At 38.3% G+C, this 26946-nt stretch overlaps 1 protein-coding gene and 1 pseudogene across 1 annotated transcript in view; both read right to left on the reverse strand.

The window, feature by feature from the left end:
* Window positions 1-6848, reverse strand: part of ME1 (malic enzyme 1) — a 192134-nt gene extending 185286 nt beyond the window's left edge. The window contains exon 1 of the mRNA XM_061207103.1: window positions 6537-6848. Within this exon, the coding sequence (XP_061063086.1) occupies window positions 6537-6614 (78 nt within the window). The 5' untranslated portion in view covers window positions 6615-6848. The remainder of the gene's footprint in view (window positions 1-6536) is intronic.
* A 3671-nt stretch (window positions 6849-10519) lies between these two features.
* On the reverse strand, window positions 10520-11216 carry LOC133102281 (acyl-protein thioesterase 1-like; annotated as a pseudogene).
* Between the last annotated feature and the right edge of the window lie 15730 nt (window positions 11217-26946).

Genomic DNA, 26946 nt, shown 5'->3' on the forward strand with positions numbered 1-26946 from the left:
GAATTGTAACATGTCTGCTGATCAATTCTGGGTCCGTACACTATCAAGTTTGCTGAGCTGGCTCAGTAACATAAAATAAATAATGATGTAATGAATAGACCAAATCAGGCCACTTGGAGTCTGTAACAGTATTTGGTCATGTCAGTTTTGAAAGCCATTGGAAAACGGTCCATATACTTGTTTTGTCGGAGTAACTGATTACTTCCAAAGTCAAATAGATTAAAGGCTGGTTTCACACCACTGGAACTTTTAAATTTCGTATCTTTGCATTTCACTGCTCTCACCTCAGCAATTTTAACTCCCCAGGGCATACCTCTACCTTTCTTTCACACTTCCCAGCCTTCACACACTTTGAGCAGAGTACTGAGAAGCAAAAAGCTTTCCTTGTTCTTTTTCTTCACAAAGACATTTTTTAACCTACACCTGGCATTCTGTGAAAATCTATGAAAGACTGCAAAGGTCATGTGATGTCAGTCAGGCTCACTTATATGAATCTGAGAGTAAAATGTCCATCTGTCTCTCCCAGAGAGAAAGTATAGTTTTATTTTTTACTATGACACTCATAAATTTAATAGGTCACACAATCATGTTTGACTTGTTAAATCAAAAATTCAAGAGAGGGGCTTCCCTGGTGGCGCAGTGGTTGAGAATCTGCCTGCCAATGCAGGGGACACAGGTTCGAGCCCTGGTATGGGAAGATCCCACATGCCGCGGAGCAGCTGGGCCCGTGAGCCACAACTACTGAGCCTGCGCGTCTGGAGCCTGTGCTCCGCAACAAGAGAGGCCGCGATAGTGAGAGGCCCGCGCACCACGATGAAGAGTGGCCACCGCTTGCTGCAGTTGGAGAAAGCCCTCGCACAGAAACGAAGACCCAACACAGCCAAAAATAAAAAAAAAAAAAAATTCAAGAGAGAAGGGGGTAAAAAGTACATAAAAAAATAAGTGAATAAGTGCTTCATAACCGTTCCAGCTATGAGTTCAGACTCTCTATATAAAAATATTACCACATCAATAATTAGTTGTAGTAATAAAAAACCTGTTTTATAATATGTCAGAAAAAACTAATATGCACTCTTTAATATCTGAGGAAAGAGGTAAAACAGAAATCATATTACAATAGAAATGTAAGTACATTCAAAGCAGGAATCTTATTCATTGCTATATCCCCTGCACCCAGAATATTACCTAGCATATAGTGGATTCTGAATATTTGTTAAAATTTGAAAGAGATAAATAAATGAAATCATCACTCTATTTTATAAAGACAGTAACTGAAGCCAGTTAAGAAAATCTCACTCAAAATCTCACAACTGCTAATGAAAAGAATTGGGACTTGGACTCATTTCTTCTAGACACAAAGTCTTAGAGGGTTCATTCCATTATTTCGCATTTTCCACACTTGCCCGAAAGTTGGAAGGACATCAGAACACAAAACGAAAAATCTCAAACCTATTCCTCTCTTCAACATTTTCTGTTCTCCACATCACCAGTTCTCAAATCAAATTCATCTTTCTCCTCATTAGAGCACTGCATTGTTTGGTTTTGTACTCTCCTGCATTACCAAGGCAATAGACAAATATGGAGGTAGGTGTATGGCTGAACACTTCATTACAATGGGCTTCACATCAGTGGGATTCCACGTTAAATAATATATCAGTTTATCATATTGCTGAGGCAACTCCAGAGAAGTGTACTAGGTGAAAACTTTCTGAATGATTTCTTCTGGTATAGTTTACACTGAAGAAAAAGAGGGGGTTTAAGGTAACTTTCCTTCACAGTCATCAGCCTTGTTTCTCTCTTTTTTCCCTACAACACATTCAGCTCACGAGGTCTTGACATATCAAGACAAACATCTACAAAAGCACTTCCCCAGAAGCTCATTTCTCACATTTAAAAGTTAATAAGCTAACCAAAACTGACTTAGATAAATCACCATCACTATCTTAAACTGGATCTAACTGCCTAAAATATTGACGAGTGGTATCTGTGAGAGATTTACTTGTAGGTCACATTATCATTTCATCTTAAAGATACAGAAACCATGTAAACACAACTTAATTATGATTAAAGTATCAATTAGTGTTTTCTACCATTGCACAGACAAATAAAGCAAACTAATAAGTCGAGAAATAAAAAAATAAGTATGATTATTTTTGTATGTAGAATTTTCATTTTGAAGAGTCATTTACGAAACATTATTGTCTATTATTGAAAATTCCTGAGAAAAAATTTGAAACACAACTCATCTAAATCAGACAGTATCCTTGAAAATTATAAACATTAAACATTAAATTAGATGAGCTTATATAACACAGACAAAGATAAGCACCTCAAAAGTAATTTGGGCTGTGAACAGAAAGATACTGAATCTCATAAGTGTGAGGTAGAAATGCTTCTCCAAATGCTATGATGAAATCCTACCTGCAATGATGTATACTTGAGTATACAAACAGTAAGAACCAGACATGAATTATTACCAATGAAGAAAGATTCTATTTCTCTAAGGTTTTTAAAATTCTTTATTTTATTTTATTTTTTATTTATTTATTTTTGGCTGTGCCGCGCAGCTTGGGGGATCTTAGTTCCCCAACGAGGGACGAGGGACTGAACCCGGGCTCTTGGCACTGAAAGCACAGAGTCCTAACCACTGGACTGCCAGGGAATTCCCTTAAATTCTTTATTTTTTAATTCAGATCACATCTACTGTTTACCTCAATTTGTACCAAGATTAAGCACCTCCCAAAGCTTATCCAGCAAATAATTAAAATTTCATGGCATGGTCAGGCTTAAACCAAATTCCACCTTTTCTGACTATATGCCATTATACAATATAATGGTATATGGAGTCAACTGAGCTTTAGACTTCAATGTGAATTTACTTTCAAGAAATTACATTAAAGAGGAGAAATGTCTTAGAATAACGTTCAAACTACCACTTTAAAAGCTACCTGCTTTGGGCTTCCCTGGTGGCGCAGTGGTTGAGAGTCTGCCTGCCAGTGTGGGGAACACGGGTTCGAGCCCTGGTCTGGGAGGATCCCACATGCCGCGGAGCAACTGGGCCCGTGAGCCACAACTACTAAGCCTGCGCGTCTGGAGCCTGTGCTCCGCAACAAGAGAGGCCGCGATAGTGAGAGGCCCGCGCACCGCGATGAAGAGTGGCCCCCACTCGCCGCAACTAGAGAAAGCCCTCACAGAGGAACGACGACCCAACACAGCCAAAAATAAAATAAATTTATAAAAATTGTAAAAAAAAAAAAAAAAAAGCTACCTGCTTTAAAAGCTGAGTTCTGTTTGGAAGACTAAAAAAAAGAATGTTTTAACATGGCTCGTTTCTTCATTAAATAAACATTTATTTTATGTTAAATGAGCAAAATTCTGTACTAAGGATTATGATTCCTATGACAATCTAAATCAAATAAGAAAAAATACAATGCAGTAAATACCAAATGACATGTTACAACTGAATACATTAAAAACAGAGGTGTTAAGTAATGTTAATAGGACTAAGATATTAGGAAAGTCTTCCCCAAAGAGATCATTATTAAATCAACTAATGACATTTTCATTGTAGGAATTACGCACAGACAAAAAGGCAAGTACTAAGTAAGACATTCAGCAAATGTATTTTAAGTGGAAGACTAAATTGGGGACCTAATGAGATAAATGTGGAGAAGACAGTAGACCTAATTGACAGATTGATTTTACATTCAACGTAATAGGAAATAATATCATACTAAAAATACTTGGATAACAGAAGAGTAACATGAAGAAAATGCTAATTGATGAAGATATTTCTTCCATACCTACATGTAGGACAGACTATAATACTGAAAATAAAACCAGGAAAACTGTCCCAGTTATCCAAAGGTAAGGTGATGAAGGTCTGTGTGACAGTGGCTGAAGAAGGCTTAGTGTAGCCAGGCGACAGGCTGGGGTGTTACAGGCGGGAAGATCTACTAGAGTTTCTTTCCAGCTAAGGTTACCACAAAAATCAAGAAAAATTTCTGGGCTACTGGAAAACTTAAAGGCCCAGAGGTCTTCAGAGCAGCGCCCATCAAGAAGATCCCACAACCATAGTTTCAGTGGTACATATGAGGATGTTCTGTGACTTCCACAAGGTACCACAGAACCGTCCTAGGACTGAACAAGAAGAGTAAAGCTTATTCCATTAATCACTCCAAAGCTGGCCACCTGGATTTTAAATCCAATTTGATACTATGCAGACAATAAAGTTCAGTTACAAAGTCAAAACACCTGTTCTTAACACATTAAATACCACACCTTAATGCCTTTGGTGGAAGATCTCTGTGATATAATTATTCTTAAGTGGAAATTAACCCTTACTCGTGAACAGGAGTTAAAAGGATTTCAAGATCATAAATTCTTTTCTTTTTTTAACATCTTTACTGGAGTATAATTGCTTTACAGTGTTGTGTTAGTTTCTGCTGTATAACAAAGTGAATCAGCTATACATATACATACATCCCCACATCTCCTCGCTCTTGTGTCTCCCTCCCACCCTCCCTATCGCACCCCTCTAGGTGGTCACAAAGCACCGAGCTGATCTCCCTGTGCTATGCAGCTGCTTCCCACTAGCTATCTATTTTACATTTGGTAGTGTATACATGTCCATGCCACTCTCTCATTTCGTCCCAGCTTACCCTTCCCCCTCTCCGTGTCTTCATGTGCATTCTCTATGTCTGCGTCTTTATTCCTGTCCTGCCCCTAGGTTCATCAGAACCACTTTTTTTTTTTAGATTCCATATATATGTGTTAGCATATGGTATTTGTTTTTCTCTTTCTGACTTGCTTCACTCCATATGACAGATTCTAGGTCCATCCACCTCACTACAAATAACTCAATTTCGTTTCTTTTTATGGCTGAGTAATATTCCATTGTATAAATGTGCCACATCTTCTTTATCCATTCACCTGTCAATGGACATTTAGGTTGCTTCCATGTCCTGGCTATTGTAAATAGTGCTGCAATGAACATTGTGGTACATGACTCTTAAATTCTTGATGTAAACAGTAAAGGCACAATGACTCTTCCTCAGGGATTGCCTATTCCATCAACCCACTTGAAACAGACACCCTGGCCCCTGACTGGAGGAAATTCAAACAGGCTATACCACTCACGTGGTCCTTTCTAAGGGGCAACCCATTATTTGGTTATAAATTACAGCAGGCAGGTACACCTGAAAGTCATAAATTGTTTTGTCACATCAAATTTTCCCTTTATTTCCTACTGAAAATAGGCCCAACCTGCAGAATAATAAAAAGGAAGAATAAAATCAAACTAGCAATTAACATCACTGAGGAAAAAATCGGTAGGAAATATTTAAAATTTCATAATGCTTTATGACCAGAAATACTGAATAATCATAGATAAGTAAAAGTTGCCTGTCATCACAAAAATCAAAAAGAACTCACAGGAGCTATAGTTTATTAAATCAAAGAAATCACAAGTCTTCAAGCCATTAATAATGATTAACAAATCACCGGCACCATGTTGGGGGAGGGGGACACTAAGGTCCAGTCCTTGATGAAAAAAAGCGTCTGGTAGAGAGCCCCAAATGACCCAACAGGCCTCTGTGCTGACTGATGGCATTTTCCATGTACTAAAGGAAATGTCAGAAAGCACACCCTTAAACAAAGGAACAATCCAGAGACAAATCCTGGCGATAAAATAAGTGTGACTGCTAAGTATCTCGTCGGCAAATTGATACACTCCCAGGTGTTTTTCATTTGAGAGAAATCTTAGGTGTTTACATTACCAGTGAAGAAAACTGAAATGTTACAAGGATCTGAAAAAGGGTCTCTTGCACTGTATTCCCCTTTTCATAAAAAAGAAAAGTCTTAAAAAAAAAAAATTTCCAGAAGGCCAGGTTCAAAGACATAGGAACGGCTTTACCCACAGTCCCACGTCTGGGGCAGGGATTCTGCGCCAGGCCACGCCAGGGCCCCCGAGGCAGAAGCCGCCCACCACGAATTCCCAGCCTCTCAACCGCCGTCCCTCCAGAAACCAAGAGGCCTTGACTTTGTGGTTGCTCACGTGATCCCACTTAGAACACGTTTCTGTCCGAGCTGGGCCAGTAGGACCACCTCGCTGCACGGCAGCCTCCAGTGATGGGCACCCTGAGTGCGCCCCGTACGTGCGTGGCACATCGAGGCCGAGCTGGCAGCCCACCTGCCACCTTCACAGGCACACTCCATTCACGCACGTCGCTGCCACTACTTTCTTTGCCTCGGCTCTCGCTTTCGGAGAAGCCAAGCGGTATTTAAACAAGTTACATCTCCTCCGTTCCCCGAACAGGATGCCCAGGCGCGGGGCCACAACACACCTTCCCATCACGCTCCCGGGGACCGACCCCCACGGGCGGCCCCTCCGTTCGGCCCGCGCCCAGGCTCTCGGGGGGCGCTCTGGCGGGGCGGCATCCCGGGGGCGCGGGCGGAAGGGCTAAGCGGCGTCCGCTGCGCCGCCGGGGGGCCTGCCCGTGACCTTGACCGAGACCGAGGGGGGCCGGCGGGCTTACCTTGTTGAGTTGGGGGCTCCGGGTCACGGCGTAGCCGCGCTGGGGGGTGTGTCGGCGGCCGGGGGCTTGGGGCTGCATGGCGGGCGGCGCGCGGGGTCGGCGGGGTCGGGTCCGGCCGGGTCGGGCGGCTGATGCTGCCGGGACGCCCGAGCTGACTGCGGCGGCGGCGGCGGCGGCGGCGCTGGGGAAGGGCCGGCGGCCGAGGGCGGGCGTGGGTGGGAGAGAGGGGGTGGACGCGGCGGGAGGGGCTGGCGAGGAGCCCGTGTCCCCAGCCCGGCAGCCTGCGAGAAACGCTGAGTCATGGCTGGAGAAGAGGCGAGCGGCGAGCAAGGAGGAGGAGGAAGGGCGAGGCCCGGGCGGTGCCGCTCCCTTCCACGCCCAGGGTCCCCGCTCGCCATCGGTTTAGAGTCGCAACCGTCCCAGCCCATCCCTGCCTGGGACGTGGCTCGGTGTGGCGCAGGCGGTGCCCTCCTTGCTCCAGAGACCCAAATGGGGAGCAAGGTCAGGTTCCCCCCGCCCGGCCCGTGGGCACCATCACCCCTGGCCGAGGCGGCCCCGCAGCCGCACCCCGCGGGGAGGTTGAGATGGGGTGGGAAACGGAGAGCCTCGGGCAGAGAGGACGGCTGCCCAGACACAGAGGGGGGGCCCGGGGGCTGTTTGCAAAAGGCCTTAACTGACTGATGCGAACGACACTTCATCTCTCCCCTCCTATCAGGCTCTTCCAAACGCGCTGTGCACAATTCCAGATGGCAGCCAGGGCCGGGGTTCGGAGGAAACCAACCTTGACCCAGAAAGAACAGGCCCGGGTAGAACTGGGAGAAAGGCAAGGGAGGAAAGTGCGGGCCGCGACGCCGCAGGAGTCTCTGTAGATCATCCCTGGGAATTTTATTTTAATGCCATTAATATAAAAGACAAGGTGCAAATGTTAGAGCCCACTGGACAGTCACATTTATCTCGTATATATTGTTCCCAAGAGTTCTAGAAGCCGAGATGTTTACGAACCTCTCTCTCTGAATAATGGTGGGTAACTCAATCTTTAAGGGCTTCAGTGTCTTCTTTGGTAAAACGAGAAGGTCGGAATAAATGATCTCCCAGCGCTGGAATTCCATTATTATTGATATTTATACTTGAAGTTTCAAGGAATGTTGGAGCCAAAAGATCACAGCCAAAAGGAGTGTCTGACACAGCACACCCTAAAAGCTTCCTGTGCCCCAATTTCCTTTTCAGTTTATAGGATCGCTAGTTTCTGCCCTGTTCCTGCCTAATGATTTTACAAAAAGTAGTGTTTGGGATTGAGCGTTTGATTTTATATATCCATAAACTAGACATTCAACCAAAGTGTTTCATTTCTAATTATGTTACTTTTCCTTATCAGAAAGATTTGTTACGGTCTTGTTTTTTGGCCATCCAGAAGCTTCTTAGGGCTAGCCTTTAAATTATCTAGAATCAGTTGCTTTAATAGAGAACATTTTATTTGCATCACAGAGTTCTTTCAAGATTCCTTGCATTCCAATAACACTTTTCCCTGTGAATTGTATAATCCATCAATAATTAACCCAACAACATCTGAGAAGAAGGTATACTTTACAAAACTCACTCTCTTGAATTAACTGAGGTACATTACAATTAGCATATTTTATTGGCGACAAGACCAGTTTAACAACAGGCCTGGAAACAAAACACAAGATGCTGAAGAAGAAACAAAAATGTTAGTACAACAGAACCTTATTCTAATACAGCTCTTTATTACATAAATTTAGAGACACATTACCTGTCTATTCCTAGTTCTGTGATATAATACTTACAGATAGAAAGGCTGATGTAAATATAGGGAGTAGCCCCAAAAGAGTGTGTGGGCTCTTCCCCCAAGCCATCATTACAGAGGGATTACAAAATCCTGCCGGTGCAGGTAAAGTTCACATCTCCCTTCCACGTTTACTTCTCTCATGAAAAGAGCTCCAATCCTCTTGAATGACAGGATAAGGCCTAGCTGGGGGAGTCATTTTGTATACCCATGTGCAGTTCCAAGAGTACTGGGAAGAACCTATTTTTCCACATAAATGTTAGCTAGAACACCAACTTTTTCCATCCTTTTTAAAGATTTGTAGGTTTAGGCTTTATTACAAAAAACAAAAAACACATTAAAAAAACCAAACACATTAGAAAAAACTTCTGCTATAATTTCCCTTGTGAGAAACTACAGTCACTCTATACACAATTGACAAAGTTAGGAATGGGTGTGATTCACAAACGAAGGAACTAGAATCTGTAGTTTCTGATGCGCAGTTGAGAATACTAGGTCAAAATCAGATATTTCTTGCCCAAGTTTAATGCACAATGAACTATAATCATATTTATATATGATTGTAGCATTCCTATCTAAGGTCATTGAGATTTCAAGCAGAGAAAATTCAGGAAGTACGTAATAGCACATGCAACATTTCAAATGTAACTTTCATGAGAAAAAAATCTAATAGAAAAAAGCTGTAGCTGTATGATGGTTTGTGATATTAAGTAAATGATTTTGTATTTCTTCACACAAAAACACATTATTGCTGTGTAAAATTAGTTCCAATTTTTTTTTTTTTTTTTTTAGTTAAAAATCTTAACACGCCTGGTTCTTGGTGTATTTCTGTATGAAGGAAAGACCTTTGACCTTTGGGGGTTCTAATTTGAGAATCCCAGTGTCCAATCTATTAGAGAGGACAAGGCCTACGAGAGTGGCCAACCCTAAAAGTTCAGAATCAGAAGTAGGCAGCTGAACCCTTGGGGTGGCCAGCCCCAGGGTAATTGGCAACCTTGGCGAGAGTTGACTTTTTGCCTGCCTGCTGCAGTGAGGATACAAGTTGAACGAGCACTAATGGGGGGGGAGGAAACACTTAACCTCTACCCATTTTAGGTTGTCAGCTGGGACGCTAAGAAGATAACACATTAACAAAAGAAAAACAGTTCATGAACTAACACATGCAGTGCACATCACCCAGGAGAAACCTAAAACGAAGAGTGGCTCAAAGCAGTAGCTTAGAACTGCGATCTATACAGCATCTTCGACAAAGAACAATAAATTGGTAGATAAGTAACAGGACAAAGGAAAGCAGTTTTAAGCTTCCAAGGGCGGCAAACTCTAGGAAGATAAATACATGGGAAGAAATTAATGGAATAAGATTTGTTTGCAGATTCCTCTGGTCCTCATAATTTGGGGTGACATATCCTGGCTTTACCTGGCTCTAAGGAATCCCTGATGAACCAAGCTATAAGTTATTGGTATCCGAGTATTAGAGTAACAGGTGAAATGGGTTCATGGGTCATTTCATTAGAATGTTTTACAGAGACGCACCCTTATTTTATTCTGTTCTTTAAGCAAAAGTTTATGCAAAGGCTCCATCCTCTAGGAGACCCTACAGAATGTCTAGAGCCCTATAGAACACATCTTTTTTTTTTTAAAGTAAGCAGTATTTCTCTTTATTAACCCTTAAGAGCATTACCTCTACTATTAGGAATAATGTAATACCTCATTCTTAGTATATATTACAATCATTAAATATAGATGAAAACATATAAAAATAGATACTGCATGGTGACTTCGTCATTTGGGAATAAATCTACAGACTAAGTCAGAACATGCATAAATCATTTATATTTAACTGTTCCTTTATACCTGAACAAGTTTTAAGCATGCTAATAATTTTCAAATGATGTAATAAAAAATCTGCTTGCAGTATTTGGCTGAATTACATTTGGGAAAAAGAAGCTAGCTGTTTCACCTATTTCAATACTAGTATAGTCTGGATCATATTATACATGTATAGAAACTTAAAAGATCATAAATTTCCCATGAGGAGACATTATTTAGTCTGTGTCATGGTATGTATTTGCAAAACATTTTAACACTGCAAACATTAGAAGTTTCAAGATGGGGTACTGGAAAAAGTTTATACTCTACTACAATGATGCTGGGTACTTTTCCACAAGGGCTCTTAATGTCAATCAACTGGAGGTGGGAGTTTACCAATGAATTGCTTGATAGCCATCATTTCCTGGTGACATGAACTGGGTTTTGAAGGTTACATTGACTGGATTTACCAATGTTGTTAGCTTTTCTACAGCAAGAAAACCGACCATTAGGGCAACTTAAGGGGAGTAATCTCCATGATACTGGAGAATAGAAGTATCTCTATTAGCACCACTGATAGAACCCCGTGGAATCCAAGCCCCCAGTGGAAGTCAGCAACTGATTGCAGTGCTGTCTGCCCGTTACTGCTGAGTGGTAACAGCGGTGTACAAAGATAAAGCTCCTCCCTAAAAAAACTACCCAAAATAATAATGTTAAAAGGAATACTCTTCTTCACCTCTGCTCTATCAAAGCTTTTACATTTTCTGCTGTCTAATTCCAGGTTTATCCTCCTGTGAATCTGGTGAAAGCCCGATAATATAGCCATTTAATGTAACAGGCATAACTGACGCATGTAGGTAGATATATTTGAAATGTGAACTTCTGATACCTGTAAAGCCTTCTTGCCCATCCAAGCCCTGTATCTCTCCATCCACCAGGAAAATCACCACAGCGGTTGCCTTTCCTGGATGAGCAGGACAGGAAATCGAGCAGATACATCGGAAGCTAAAAGGAGAACGTGGTCCAGCCAGCTCCAGCCCCTCTGAAGAGCACAGTTTAAAAATCATGGATCATGGCCAGTGGTTTTCAATCTTTCTCCCATATTAGAATCACCTGGAGAGCTTTAAAAACACTCTTGACTGGACCCAAGGTTGTTGATTTCATTGGTCTGGGTGGTAGCTTTAGTACCTGGATTTTATGCCCAGGGTCCCCAGATGATTCTAATTTGCAGCCAAATTAGAATTCTGGACCCCTGGTCTAGAAGAATGGTTTGTACACTTTTGCTTGCATCAGAATCAGTTGTGGGGCTCATTAAAGCAGGGACCCACCCCCAGAGTCTCTGATTCAGTAAGTTGGAGGTGGAGCTCCATGATTTGCATTTCTAACAAGTTCCCAGGTGATGCTGTTGGGGATAGTCAAGTGACCACATTTTGAGACCCACTGGTCTAGAGTAATGCTATCCAACAGAAATGTAACATGACCCACATATGTAAGGTTTTCCAAGTAGCCAAGTTTTTTAAAAAGTAAAAGAAACAGGTGGAATTCATTTAAATCATATATTTTATTTAACCTAATACTATATCCAAAATATTTGTATGTCAACATATTATCAATATAAAAATTACTAATGAGATGTTCTACTTTTTTCATTTGTCCTAAGTGTTTGAAATCTAATGTGTATTTTATACACACCGTGCATCTCAATTTTGACACCAAATTTTTATCGGAAGTGCTTTTTCTGTACTTACATTTTATAAAATTTACAGTTGAAGTAGTAGATGCATATAACCAAGTTGCTGCAAACATACTTAAAAGTTTTTTCATAATGAAATTGAGTTTTATATTTAAATTAAAATCAAATAAATTTCTTTTCCCCATTTGAAAAATTTAAGACTATTTGGTCTACTGAAGGTTGATCATTAACATTACCTACCTGTTTCTACCTGTTTGTGTAGGCAGTTTCCATATTAGTAATGAATTGTGTTCCTAAAGTTCATATGTAAGTCAATCATATTGCATTTTTTTCACAGAAATAATACAACAAATGCTTCCACAGTAGCCTTTAAAAGCCCATTAACACATAATGGCTGAAATATCATACAAAGAATAAAAGAGTACTTCCCTGAAGTTTTTAAAACATATTTCTGCATAAAATGTCTGACAAGTTTCAAATCGGCACTCCATGAGTAGAATTCTCTTTCAATATGCCCTGGGAAAATAGAAGAGCAATATAAAGATTTATTTCTCAATAGATATGAACTATGTCACTTTCTTTAAAAGGCAGAATCAATTACAGTCACATCTGGTTTGAAATAATAATTGTTTTATCTCACTACGTAAATAAAGGACATTCATACAACCTGTGCCTTAAAAAAAAAAAAATCACAGAAATATTTCCAAATGCAAAATATAGTTCCTATTTTTATAATAAAATTAAAAATAAGGACTAGTTCTAAATTTAAGTCCTCTGCTCAAAATTCTCCAATGGCACCCACCTCACTCATGATAGAAGTCAAAGTCATTACATGGCCTACAAGGCCCCATAGGAACTGCCCCAGTCCCTTCATCTCTGTGGCTTTGTTACCTTTATTTTCCTCCCCCTTCCCCCGCTATTCTATTCACAGTCACTGACTGTGACTGCCTTACTTTTCCCCAAATAGGATAAGCACATTCCTACCTCATGGCCTTTGCTCTTGCTGTTCCTTCTCTGGAGTACTTGTCCCTCAAATATCTACATGGCTCCCTCAATCACTTCAAGTCTTTGCCCAAATGTCATTTTTCATCTGGGGCCTTCACCAACCATTCCATGGAATACAGCAATCGCTATTCTTCCTTCACCCACCTTCCTTACTCGCTATGGTTCTTCCTTACTTAATTTTTCTCCATATAACTTTTTATATTTAAATATAGAATGCAATTCACTTATTATTTGTTTGTCCTCTCACTACCATGACCACTAACATGTCAACTCCATGGCAGTGGAGGTTTTATATCTTTTGGTCCTTTCTGCGAAACCCAACACTTCCATGTTCCAAAACTCCACATAAACAACTTTTCTAACTTATTTCATGATCTATTTATTTATACACACATTTCTTTCACATGTATATTTTTTTATTTGACTGTCTCCTTTAAGCCTTCTGCAGAAAGGGAATAGATCCCTTCATCTTTGGCAAAAGATTTATCTGGAAATAATTAATGAGCCATCAGAATTGGAGATAGAAAATTCATTGTTGCAATGGTTGGCACAATAGCCTTTCAAATAATCCTCAGTTTTCAAATCGTTCTTGAAAAATTCACATTTACTATATTCCTATAGAATGGCATAAATTTGGTTGAGGCTGTTCTCTAAGGAATACTCATTCAGATTGTACAACTGTATAATGTTTTATCATCCTGTACAATTATATCTACTGTCAATAAAGTATCCATTCATTGATAGCATGTCTTGTATTATTTAAAACCTAAAGTTACATCTATTATGAAAAAGATCCAGTTCAATATTTTTGCTATTCAATTTCATTGAATTGAAATTTTACTACTTCCTTACATTTGCTTTTTATCAATTAATCTAGATAAAAACCAACCCCCATCACTGTCATGAATAAATCTGTATCATTGCTTCCAAGTGCTTTTTAGTATAGCAACTCTGTCATTCGTTGGTATGATTTTTTAAATTCAATTTATTTAAACTAAAACAAAAAATGAAAACACTTCACCCATTTCTCCCACCTCTCCCACCCCCATCCTCTGGCAACCACCAATCTGTTCTCTGTATCTATGAGCTCGTTTTTTTTTTTTTAAGAGTCCACGTATAAGTCAGATCATACATTATTTGTCTTTCTCTGTCTGACCTACTTCACTTAGTACCATGCTCTTAAGGTCCATCCAGTTTGTTGCAAACGGCAAGATTGCCTTCCTTCTTTATGGCTGAATAATTCCATTATATATATATAATGTGGGTATATATAGATCACACTTTCTTTATCTATTCATCCATCCATGGACAATTAGGTTGTTTCCATAATAATGCCGCAGTGAATGTGGGGTGCATGTATTCTTTTGAGATAGTGTTTTGTTTCCTTCAGGTAAATAGCAAGACGTGGAATTGCTGGAGCATATGGTAGTTTTATTTTTAATTTTTGGAGGCACCTCCATGCTGTTTTCCATAGTGACTGCACCAATTTCCCTCCTCTCGACGGTGCACGAGGGTTCTCTTTTCTCCACACCCTCACCAACACTTGTTATTTGTTGTCTTTTTGATAACTGCCATTCGAACAGGTATGAGGTGATATCTCATTATGGTTTTGATTTGCATTTCCCTGATGATTAAGTAGTAGGTTAGAATATAGAGTCTGGAACCATAATTCCTGGGCTTCTATTCCAGCTTTGCCATCTCTGACTTGTGTGCCCTTGTTAACTTACTTACCTCTCCTTGTTTCCTCAGATGATTTAGCCTGACTAGTGATAAGCACTATATGAATATTTATCAAATGAAAACCAACAAGATGAATAAATCAGGCACACTACTCTATATACTTAGTTTGAACTTTTAAAAAGAAAACACTACCCATCACCATCACTAGAAGAAACTGGAGTGTCCTAAGGATATGATTTTTAGTTAGAATTTCAGCACTTAGACGTTTTGGCATTAGAAAGCAGAATTAAGTGACTTGACAAGAGTTGAGTATTAATTCTGTAGGCTTATCTAATGTACTAGATTCTTCTTGTATTTTTTACTCTCGTAACAAAGTAAATATTATTTGAAATCACTTGTTTTTGTTTAAATTTCGTGTTTTTAAATTTGGAGATGAAGGTGCTTGAAAATATAGTTGAATCCCTGGAAGTTCCCCTGATTTGTTAGTTTTTCCAAGATATCACCACAGAACAGCTTCCATACCACATCATTTCTCTATCCCGGTCCATTTTTTCTGAGTTGCATGCTACAGCTGACCACTCTCATTGGCCATTGTACCCGCACTGGTCCAAACCTCTTCCCTAGATTGAGGAGTGGTAGAGCTACTCAGATTCTATGGGAAGCAGGGAAATTATGTTATGAGAAATTTGGAAAAGCTTGTAGGGTATTCCATTTATCTATTGGTATATAACATATTACCCCCAAATTTAGTGGCTTTCAACAATAATAACAATTTCATTCTCTCTCATGGTTTCTGCACGTGAGAATTTGGGAAGCCTCAGCGGGATAGTGCCAGCCCAGCCTCTCTCACATGGTTGCAGTTAAACAACCAGTGAAAAGGGGGTGGCTTAGAGTAGCTGGAGGCTGTCCAGGCACCTCTCTCTCTCTCTCTCTCTCTCTCTCTCTCTCTCTGTCTCGCTCTCCCCCCACCTCAAGTACTCTCAGGCTCTCTCCATGGGGTCTCTCATTGTGGGCTAATTTGGGTTCCTCACAGCATGGCAGCCTCAGAGCAGTCAAACTGCTTACTTGGAGGATGAAGGCTTCCAGAACAAGCATTCCAGGGAACAGGGTAGAAAAAGTGCTTTTCCTTTTGATTACCTAGCCTTGGAAGTCACAGATTGTCACTTTTCCATACTCTCTTGATCCAGTCACAAAAGCCCGTCTCAATGGGAGGAGTGCCAAAGCCACACTGTAAGAAGAGCTTGTGTGATAGGAGATTTGTTGCAGCCATTTGGAAAATACAACCTGCCACATAGGCGTGTGAAGAGATCTATTAAAAGGTTTGTTCCCGTCACGTTTTTTAGATACTAGTTCATCTAAAATATGCAGTGGGCAGTACACTTGACACAAAGTATTCACACCAATAAAAAATGTGCATAAGGAAACAAGAAACATGTATTCTAGAAAAGCAGCCTAGAGGGTAAACTATAATTCAGTTTAGATACAGACCCCCAACCTTTACTACATCTTCAGTGTACCAGGTTTTGGAGTCACCGATGATGATTCTGAATATTACAAGATTTCAAAGTGCTTTCTAAGTTGTTTTCAATCTGATTTAATGAGGTATATTTTCTTTTAATACTTTGAAAAATGACAGTACATAGAAAACATATATATTAGTGCCAGAATATTAAATTAGCCATAATGCACTATTCTACAATACCTTAATTACCTTAAATAGTTAGGAGGTTACTAAATTAGTCTAGTTTCATAGACTGTTAACAAGGGGCAGGGAAAGGATTATATATTAGAAACCAAAGACTTCTGGGCCTGTTGGAACCACGTATCGGTTTAGTTTTAGTAAGAATACCATATTAAAAGTAATACTGAACACTGAATACCGAATGGAGTTTTCTCTTTTTTTAATTTGGAAAAATCTGCTCCCAAACTGTTGATGGCTTGTTGTATTTTACAGTTCTGTAATGTTTGAAGTTTGTATAATTACTTTTATATTCAGAAAAAACCAAAACTTTGAAATTTGGAACATACCCAGGGGTGTCTATAATTATAAAGCAGAAACTAACACACCATTGTAAAGCACTTATACTCCAATAAATATGTTAAAAAAAAAAAAACTAAAAAAAAAAAAACCCAATATACTGTAAAATTTTAGGAATCTCGATTTTTTTCTTTTGTTCCGAAGGTAATTTAAGATGACAGTTTGGCATATGCTGCTTTACAGTATGGATACTCTAAAATCTCTGCTTGCCAGGAGGCACTGAAGCCAACTACATGAAGCAACTCTGAGACAGGGAGGATAAATTTCATAATACCCTCCTCTGCCAAACACCTGTGCGGATCCACCCTGCTCTTCTAACTTTGAAAAAGCTGGACTAAAAACAAACCAAAAAAAAAAAAAAAAGATTGAAATTTAAAGTTAAAAAGCTGTGTAGAAATGTAACCATTTTTCATAACACTATATATTGAATTTACCATTTAATGCAGACTCACCCAAATAACAGATTATCATGGAATTTAGTTAACAAATAATTGATTTCCAAACATAACATGATGCTAATAGCAGTTCTGTAAATGACAATATTATGTGGCTTTTTTACTTCTTAGTATCTGCTTCATGTTTTGAAAAACTTGATGTTAAAGTTAGAGAAAATACACATTAAATATGATTGAATTTCAAATAAAGTTTTTCAATCACAAGAAATGTTTCCAAAAAAACTACTTAAATTTCTCCTTTTAATGAATAGCGAGTAAGCGCTTGAAAATGGCCGTTCATTTCTGACACTGTGTTAAACTATTCGCCTGTATAGCTCAAACAGATGTTATAAAAAATAATGAATCAAAAAATCACACCCATAAAAGGGCTAGCCTTATTTGGTTGCCTTATTTAACTTGAATTTTAAGAGACAGAATATTCTGTGTTTTTGGAGATCAACTCAAAACACATCGACCTTGTTACCATGAAGCTCGTGGGCTGTATCTAGTGGTTAGCATCCAGTGACTGCCAGAAATACAACTAAGCCAGCCTTAGGCACCAACTATCAATCTGTAATGTCACCAGAAACCTGGCATTTCAAATCTAGTCCTAAGCGGAAGCTCTAATACCGTGGCAGAGCTCCAGACCTCCTGGTTTATGGGAGAGGGAGAAAATGCGTATGAAAGGTTGTACTCAGGAGAATTATACAAGAGGTTCATTCATGACACATGAAGAGACTTGGGAGAAAGCACGTAGGCCAGGGTGGAACTGTGGAGTACTAAAATAAATTTTGCTGCAGTGGAAACAGCAGGACCAAATCATTTTCCTAAAGACATGATCTAATTTCTGAAGGAAAATTGGGAATTTGGGGGCAGGAGAAAAAAATCGTATAGATTCGGCAGGAGAGTTATTAAATCACAAGTCACTATGGGGTTCTGAAAATAACCAGGCTTAAAGGAGAAAGGTAGGGATGGGGGGAGGGATATAAACCTTAGATGTAATAGTGCATTTCCAGCCCTGTGCTTATTCAGATTTGGGGGATAGGTATTCTTTGCTGGAACCATACGCCAAAAAAGTTGGAGGAAGCAACCAATCACCTTCCCTGTGCTTCCCCCCGCCCCCAACAGCCTGTTTATCATCTGTGGTTAATGGAGGTTAAAAGGTGGATTCTGAGAGCACTTTCCTCCCCTGCCTCCGTCATGCAGTGAAACTAGGCTTTGGAAAGATCTGAGGCCATTATGCCCTTACCATTGTCTTCCTGTGGTGGAGAATAATAGCAAGGCAGGAATCAAGTTCTATCAGGTGAGGCGGACCTGAACAAAAACAACAAATAATCCCCCACTGTCCCTCTTCAGCCCTTACCTTGCCTTTCTTTATGCTTTACTAAACCACTACTGATGCAATGGGAAAAAAAAAAAAAAAAACAGGGAGCAAAAAATGAAGTCTATGCTGAGCAGAAAAATGGAGGAAACTTCTGGAACACAGGCCAAGTTAGAGCAAAATGATACAAATCACTGCTAAAAGGAGTATACCAAAATGCCTTCAAGCTTTTGGAATTAAGTTCAGAAACAGCTCTACGTTTGTCAGAGAATAAATGATTGAAAGTTGTACAGGTCATGTCCCAGAGTTGATTCGTACTTGACTTGTTAGCCTTGTCTACAGGGAAACTGATACATAGTAGGAGAAAATACAAATATTAAATCAACTGGACTTTGTTATATATAGTTTTGCTTGCAATTTTCCTGATAATATCTGTTGGAGAGACATTAAATCTATCTCATGAGAATAAAACAGTTTTTTAATCACAATATCTTCCTCCAATCTGTATATATTCTTCATAATAGATCTGTACATAGCAAAAGTAAAAGGGCATAAGAACAAAGTCATATAAATTTGAAGCCTTATAGTAGTTTCTGAACATTTAAAGAGCAGCAGAGAAGCACAGTATTTTAATTTTCTTGTACCTCTTGTAGCTAAAGAGCCCACTTTTTCATATGCCCTACTCCAAGCTCCCACATCTTAAGGAAGATACAGCCTTACAATATTTTTCAAAATTACCTGCTTTAAAACCTTCATCAAACTCAGAGGAAAGAGCTATTTCTTCCCTTAGTGATACATTTTACTTGAATTTATGTTCCTTTTGTTTCCCAGTTCTACTCCTGACAATCTTTATGATCTATAATATTCTTACAGGAACTAGAGTACTTAATAAACCCAGCCTAAACTTGAAATCTCCTTAGAGAGATTCCTTTTAGAAATTTATAAATAAATATTTACCACACTCCAATTATTTCAAAACCATCAATAAATGTAAATTTATTTATAAACATAATAGTTACAGGTTTTTTTCAGGTATCTCCTTATTTCTATACAGTTATTTAATGAAATTATCAAATCTATTAGTTTTATAGTATGGAGGTTCCTCAAAAAACTAAAAATAGAATTGCCATATGATCCAGGAATCCCACTCCTGGGCATATATCTGGACAAAACCATAATTTGGAAAGATACCTGCACCCTTATGTTTACAATAGCCAAAACATGGAAACAACCTAAATGTCCATCAACAGATGAATGGATAAAGAAGATGTGGTATACAATGGAATACTACTCAGCCGTAAAAAAGAATGAAATAATGTCATTTGCTGCAATATGGATAGAACTAGAGATTATCATACTAAGTGAAATGTCAGACAGAGAAAGACAAATATCATTTGATATCATTTATGTGTGGAATCTAAAATATGACACAAATGAACTTATCAATGAAACAGAAACAGACTCACAGACATAGAGAACAGACCTGTGGTTGCTAAGGAGGAGGGTGGGTGGGGGAGAAATGGATTGGGAGTTTGGGATTAGCAGATGCAAACTATTATATAGAGAATGGATAAACAACAAGGTCCTACTGTATAGCACAGGGAACTGTATGCAATATCTTGTAATATACCATGATGGAAAAAGAATATATATATATATATATATATATATATATATATATATATAATGAATCACTTTGCTGTACACCGGAAACACATTGTATTGATAAATCAACCATACTTCAATAAAATAAATGTTTTTTAAAATCCATCAAAAATTAAATCTATTAGTTTTCTAATAGGTTGCTAATATTTCTACCCATTCAACTTATTAAAATGAAACAGAAGTTAAATGCTACAAACAAAACTTAGGGGGGATAAAATGTTGTTGGAGAACCATAAAATTAGATAATTTTTAAAAAATGAGTGAACTGAGATCTAAGTAAGGATAGTTCTGCTGGAAATATGCTCCCCGTACTATGAAATACTACTGATTTATTGACATCTACCCTAAAGGCCATTTTAACATTTTAGTTACAACATCAGCGTCTTCCTGACAGTAGATAAGGTAGTTCTTGATGTATTTTGTTGTCTATTAATGTGTAAGAAGTTACCAAAAAACTGAATGATCTAAAATAACATTTTTATCTCACAGTTTTTGTGGGGCAGGAATCTGAAGGCAGCTTAGCTTGATACTCTGGTTCGGGGTCTCTCTCACGGCTGTGTCAAGGTGATGGCCAGGGCTGCTTTCATCTCAAAACTCGACCAGGGAGGATCAGATTCCAAGCTCACTGAGGTGAATATTGGCAGGATTCAGTTTCTCGTTGGCCTTGCTGGCTGTGTGGGACTCCGCACAGGGCAGGGCAACCACAGCGGCTTGCTCCATTAGAACAAGCAAGAAGAACTGGAGAGAGAGAGAGAGAGAACAGCATGAGCTTCCAAATTTCAGGAGTGACATCCATCGCTTTTGCTCTATTCGATTCTTTAGAAGCAAATCACTAGGTTGTCTACACTCAGGGAGAGAAGATTGCACAAAGTGTGTGAATACCAGGAGGTAGGTGTCTTTGGGAGCCATTTTAGAGACTGCCTACCACACCTGATATGGGAAATTCTTTATAATACCAGAGCTTTTTCAGATCTCAACACTTTTGGATAACAATTTCCAAGGGTTAGTGGTTTTTATTTTAATAAAATGTGGTCTATTTTGTACTTTAAGATTTTTTAAATGGGGGGGACGGAGAAATTTCTTATAGGCATTTTAAAATAATTGCCTAGTTTTCACTGATGAATTCTATATCTGAACATTCGATATATCAAAACCACTTTTTGACTAAACAAAATTAAAGCGAGCCAAAATGAAATAAGTAATATATTTTTCCAAAATATGCTTCAGTATTGAGCTAGATAATATCATGGAATATAGCTTGTTTGATACATCTGTCATTCATAACTCTCATTTTACAAATAAATTAAGATAAAGGGCCATGATAGGTGGACATTACAATTGTTTCCAAAAAATAAACAAATCCATAAAACAGTCTAGTCAATTCTTTTAAAAAACTTCCCCTTCTCACTAGGTCAAGAGTTCTCAACCAGATATTTTTGTATATTTATAGATGTCAAAACTTGATGTCTTTGTGCATTTTCTGTAGGAGTTAATAGCATTCATGAGCTTCTCAAAAGAACAAGAACCATTGCCCTAGGCAACAAGAATTTAGGCACTGAATTCTCATACAGAGTCTCATGAATTTGCTTCATATAAACACAAAAAAAAGTAAAGCAAAATTTATTGAATTTTCTTTTAAACTGTCCATTTCATCAATGTAACTAGTGTTGAGCTCCATATTCACTCAACAAATATTTATTGAGTATCTCCTAGATGCCAGCCACAGTTCTAGGCAATGGAAATACAAGTCCCATCCTCAGGGAGTTCACATTCCTGAGGGTAAGGGGGTGGAAGACAATAAACAGTAATGTATACAATATTTGGTGTGATAAGCGTTGTGGAGAAAATAAGCAGGTTTTTCTTTCAAGCTTTCATGGAAATACACAGTTCACCGTAAATCAGCCCTTCTGATCTTTCATAAAACTTTTTAACATCAGTAAAATACACTTAGTTCAGTCCAGCGAATATTTATGCAGCACTCGCTATGGGCTGGGTATTGGGCCAGATGCTGGAGAAACAGAGATGAACATGCTTCTCTGAGAAGTTTATATTATGGGCTTAGAGGGATCACCTCCTCTAGGAATCCCCTCTGTGATCATACAGTAATCTGGGCATACCTTTATTGTGCTTACCTCCAAGTCAAATCTGTTTAAGTGTATCTCTTTGCTGCTTGATTATGAGCTCTTTGAGAGCAAGACATACATTTCATTAATCTTTGAATGCCTAGTGCTTGGGGCAAGGTAGTTCAAGAAATGTTTGTTGACCTGCACTTGAAGAGACAGAGGGACTGCACATCCCCAGGACTTTCTCTAACTTCTATTTTAAGTAGTAAGATGCAGAATGACTGACATTTTTCCTCCCTTAGGTTTTAGTCAAAATCAATGAATGTCGTTGATACGAGATCTGTTATGACGTAAGAAATGTCTTCATCAAGACCATATGCTTTCTTTCTAGGGAAACTGGTTAGAAACACATTGCTGTGTTTTATCAACCAAAAAACGTTCTTCATCTCAGTCCTCTCCCCCTTTCCTGACCCGAGCCAGTGGCACAGCTCCACCCATCATGTTCTATCTCAGCTCTTGCCCTGAGATCAGCAAGTGACCTGGGAAATGGAGAAAAGAGGATAATGTTATTAAGGCAATGACCTGATTGTGTCTGCTTCGCTGGCAAGTGTTAGAAAAAAGGCACATATTAAATTTTCCAAAACAGGAATCAGATCCAAGTGTCAGGTCTTCAGGGAAATAAAGGGATAGATAAAAATTCAAATCAAACTGAACTTCTCAAGGTCGATGTGTACACTGTATCAGAACAATTATTAACATCATGTAACCATTTCTCTCTGAATAAGGATGAATTCTCTGCCCACACCCAGCAATTTTTTTTTTTATTCTAAATTTTTGTCAAAGGCAAATGCTTTCCCACACTCAGAAATGCATTCTTGGTCCTCCGAGTATTCATTTTATGCCAAGTTTCAAAGTTTTAATTCTAAACTCTTTTGTTTAGTTTTTGAAGTATACATTATAGCACAAAGAACATTTTTTTGTTTGATTCAAACAGTTAATCATTATTTCCATGAATTCTTGAGAAAATTACTTTTAATCTAAGAAGTAGAAATTCCACCAGATAATCTCATTTTTTTGAGAATATAACAGATATGAGGACATGGAATCAAAGGCCTACATCCTCATTTTGTTGCTACCTTACTGTATTAATACAATTAGTAATATGTTACTATGGCCCAGGAAGAGTTGTGTTTATATTAACAGTCCTAATAATAAATTAACTGCCCTGTATCAGCCAGGAGAGAACTCTCTAATAGAATGACACAGTGCTCTGTCATTGTCTTTTTTCTTTAACACTCTTCAACTTTTTAGATGAAACTGTAGCAGGCATACCTTTTAAAAAAGTAATGTAAAATATATTTTTTATAATGTCTTTAAATTATAATAATAGTTCATGCCTAATATAGATAATTTAGAAAACATGGATGATGGAGGAAATCATCCATTGTGGTGTGACTTTTCTTTCTCATGGGCAAATTATATTTCTTGAACAAATTAGCATGGCTCTGAAATTTTTTTGTGTTTGCTGGATGCCCATTTTATAGGCCTAGCAACATATTAACTAAATTTATCAATGACATGGAGATTGGAAGCATAGGTAAGATAGTAGAGGAGAGAATTAAGATTCAAAACCTCTCCACAATATTGTACATCAACTATACCTCAATTAAAAAGTCCGAAAACAAACAAGCAAAAACCTCTCCAGAGGCGGGAAGAATTAGATTGAAACTAACAAGATAGCAAAGGTAAACTGCAGAGCTCTAGTACAGAAACAACTATGTAGCATACAAAGGGCACAAGGTGTCCAGAGGGGAGTTCCTGTGGAAAAGACCAAGTCCTTCTAGTTGATGACAACTTAGTATTGGGCTATAGTCACTACAAAAAAAGATAATGCAAGTTTATGTCCCAGGAGTGAAGTACAGAATCCAGGTGAAGGGAAGAGACGCTGTCGCTGTATTCCATGTCGTTCGGGCTACATCTGGAGTATTGTTTTCATTCTAGGGGCACATTTAAAGACGTTGATAAAATCGGAGTCTTCCCAGTTGAAATTTTTTGTTGAAATCATGTTATATAAGGAATAGTTGGAGGGACTGGTGATATTCAGCTTGGAGAAGAAAAATCTAATGGAAAACAAGTTAGCTGCCTTCAACAATTTGAAAGGTTTTCTTCTGGACTGTTCCGGAAAGCATAATTAGGACAAGGAGTAGAAGAATTGTCATTCAGATTTCAGCTTAAGTGACACTTCCTCAGCAACACCTTGCCTGATGTAGCCACCCAGTACCACGTATGTAACCCTATTTTAATTTTCAGTATAACAGGTATCATTATCTATTATTTAATTTTTCCCCTGTAAACTTAGTTCATTTAATTTTTGTCTGTTTGTCTGTTTTTTGCCACTAGAATATAATTTCCCTGACAATAAGGTCCCTTCAGCTTTGTTCACAGTTAGATACTGTAGCTTGAACAGTGTTCCTATAAATATTTATTGAATGAATTAATTTACAGAGAAGCAGATTTGGGCTTAACAGAAGAAAAAAAATTTTTTTTCTGTGGGAATCAATCACTGAGCATACTTTACATTAACCAGTTTTGTCTTTATAGTTTGTCATTAGCTATTTTTTGAGCACTTATATGCCAGAAATAGGCGAAGACATGGCTCAGAGAAGCTAAGTAACTTTGCCTCACCTCATGTTGCTAGAACTGGGATTGTAATCCAGCCTGTCTGTTTGCAAAACCAGTGGGCTTTATACTATACCATAAACAGAACAAGGTTTTTGTGATGAGTTTCCCATCACTGGTGGACTTTAAGTCAAGGTTAGATGACCATCCATCAGGGTGCTAAGTTATACTAAATAATGGATTCTTTCATTGGATGAGATGTTGGATTAGATCCAACTGTAAGAGTCTGATTCCATGATGTAATTCATGATGGGAAATTATTCTACAACAGGATTTCTTTCTTTTGGAAATAACAAAAGAGAAAGTTAACCTTTTCTGAAAGTGTTGCTTGGAACCCAAGAATGTGAATTTACACAATTACTGAGACATTATCCTTTATTCCTAGCTGGATGGTGTGGAACGTGAAATATATTTGTGTTTCAAATGTGATAGTTCCTTAGGAAAAAAAACCCCAAATCTTTGAAACTATAAAATGGAAAGTTTTCAGTAAAGTAAGAAAACTGTGTAGTAATCTCATAAATTGTTCAGGGTGAATGTCTAAGCAGAGCTTATATAATGAACTCTGAAAAGGAGTCAAACAATGGAAAAAAGGAAACAGACATTGGCAATGTCCCAGGAGTCATTCTTGGAAAGAATAAGTCTACCTGTTACAGTATTAGCATTAATAGGATTAGCTGATACTATTACCTTATACCTTGAATATGTTAAGAATCATGTTTTGTTTTTTTTTTAATCAAGTACTGAAGTTTTTTAAGGTGTCAATGTCTGATGAATATTTCATTAATCAGAAATGTTTGCCTCTGGTGTTTGAAAGGAGTTACTTTTGGATTCGTGGACAAAAGATATTCTGAAAAGAGATTAGTTATGATGCAGAGATAAAACAATAAATCATGGCCTCTAGAAAGATCATAAGTGACTAACTTTGTGAGAGATCTTTTTCAGAAATCTTTGAGCACTTCCCAACCTCCCAATTTTTTGCTAATTCTTTTTGGTTTAGCTTTTTAATGCTCGTAGATAAGGATATTCCTCGTTAATTTTCTTAAAAGGCTATGGTGATTTCAGCAGCTATTCATGTGAAATTAATATGCTTCTTAACTGATATAAAAAATTGAGTGAAAGCAAGTTATAATGTATTTGCAGAATATAGAATACTGGCCTGTTTAGTCGATCATTCCAACATAAAGGTGACTTGTGGTATCCAAAGGAATCATGCAATGGTTGAAAGTGAAAAAGTCAAGTGAATTCAGTAGAGGAGAGAGGTCAGGTAGATGAGAACTAAAAATTGATTTACAAAACTGGATTTTAAGTCCTTTTCGTATGTGCACCTGGCATATAGAAGTTGCCTGGCAAATGTTAGTTTCCTTCCTTGCTCTGTATTATATGTTCAACTTCTGGCAAAGGAAACATAGTTGAATAGTTGTGTCTTACATTACACTATAGACATGACCCTGAAAAGTGTAAGTTGAAATTGTATACACTAAATATCTTAACTGGATTATTGGGATCTGCTTTAATATTATTTGTTAACAAGTTATAACCTTATCATTTCTACATTGTGTAAATCTGAGTTGTTTTAAGAACGTTTTGCTTGTAGCACACATTTTTAGCTGTTGAGAAATGGGTCATATCTTCTTGACATAAGATTCAGAATAAAAAGGCAGTATATGACACCTCCCTATTCAAACCAATTATGAAATAAACTGCTACAATTCATTTATTCTTAAGTGGCAATGTGATGGGATCTGAGATAGGGGTTCCACTATTCTACTTTTTGTTGAATACAACACTCCAGTCTTGAATTAAAAAGAGTAAGGGTAGGTCATTCAAAATAATTACTTTTCATATAAACACCCTGGTCAAGTTATAAAAATTTTACCACCTCTTGAGGCCACTTATCACTGTACAGTTCCCAAGAGAAAATTAAGATGGAACTATTGAAAACAAGTGAAAATACACGACAGTAATTAACAGTGGAGAAAAAGCCAACTCAGACATAGGCGAGAACATAGTATGTGGGAGAAACCAGCTGTGTGACCATAGCTTAATAATGTGGAGTTCCTGATGGAGGGGCCTAGAGCATCTTCACTTCAGACTAAGGCTAATTGCAGTATGCCAAGATTTGCCAAAAGCATTCTCTTTCCCCCATTATACATGCTACTCCTTTCCTCCTCTGTGTATCCCACATTCTTAATTATATAACTCACTCTCCATAGAAGAGA

Source organism: Eubalaena glacialis, chromosome 12, assembly GCF_028564815.1.
Source record: "Eubalaena glacialis isolate mEubGla1 chromosome 12, mEubGla1.1.hap2.+ XY, whole genome shotgun sequence".
Classification (NCBI taxonomy): Eukaryota; Metazoa; Chordata; class Mammalia; order Artiodactyla; family Balaenidae; genus Eubalaena; species Eubalaena glacialis.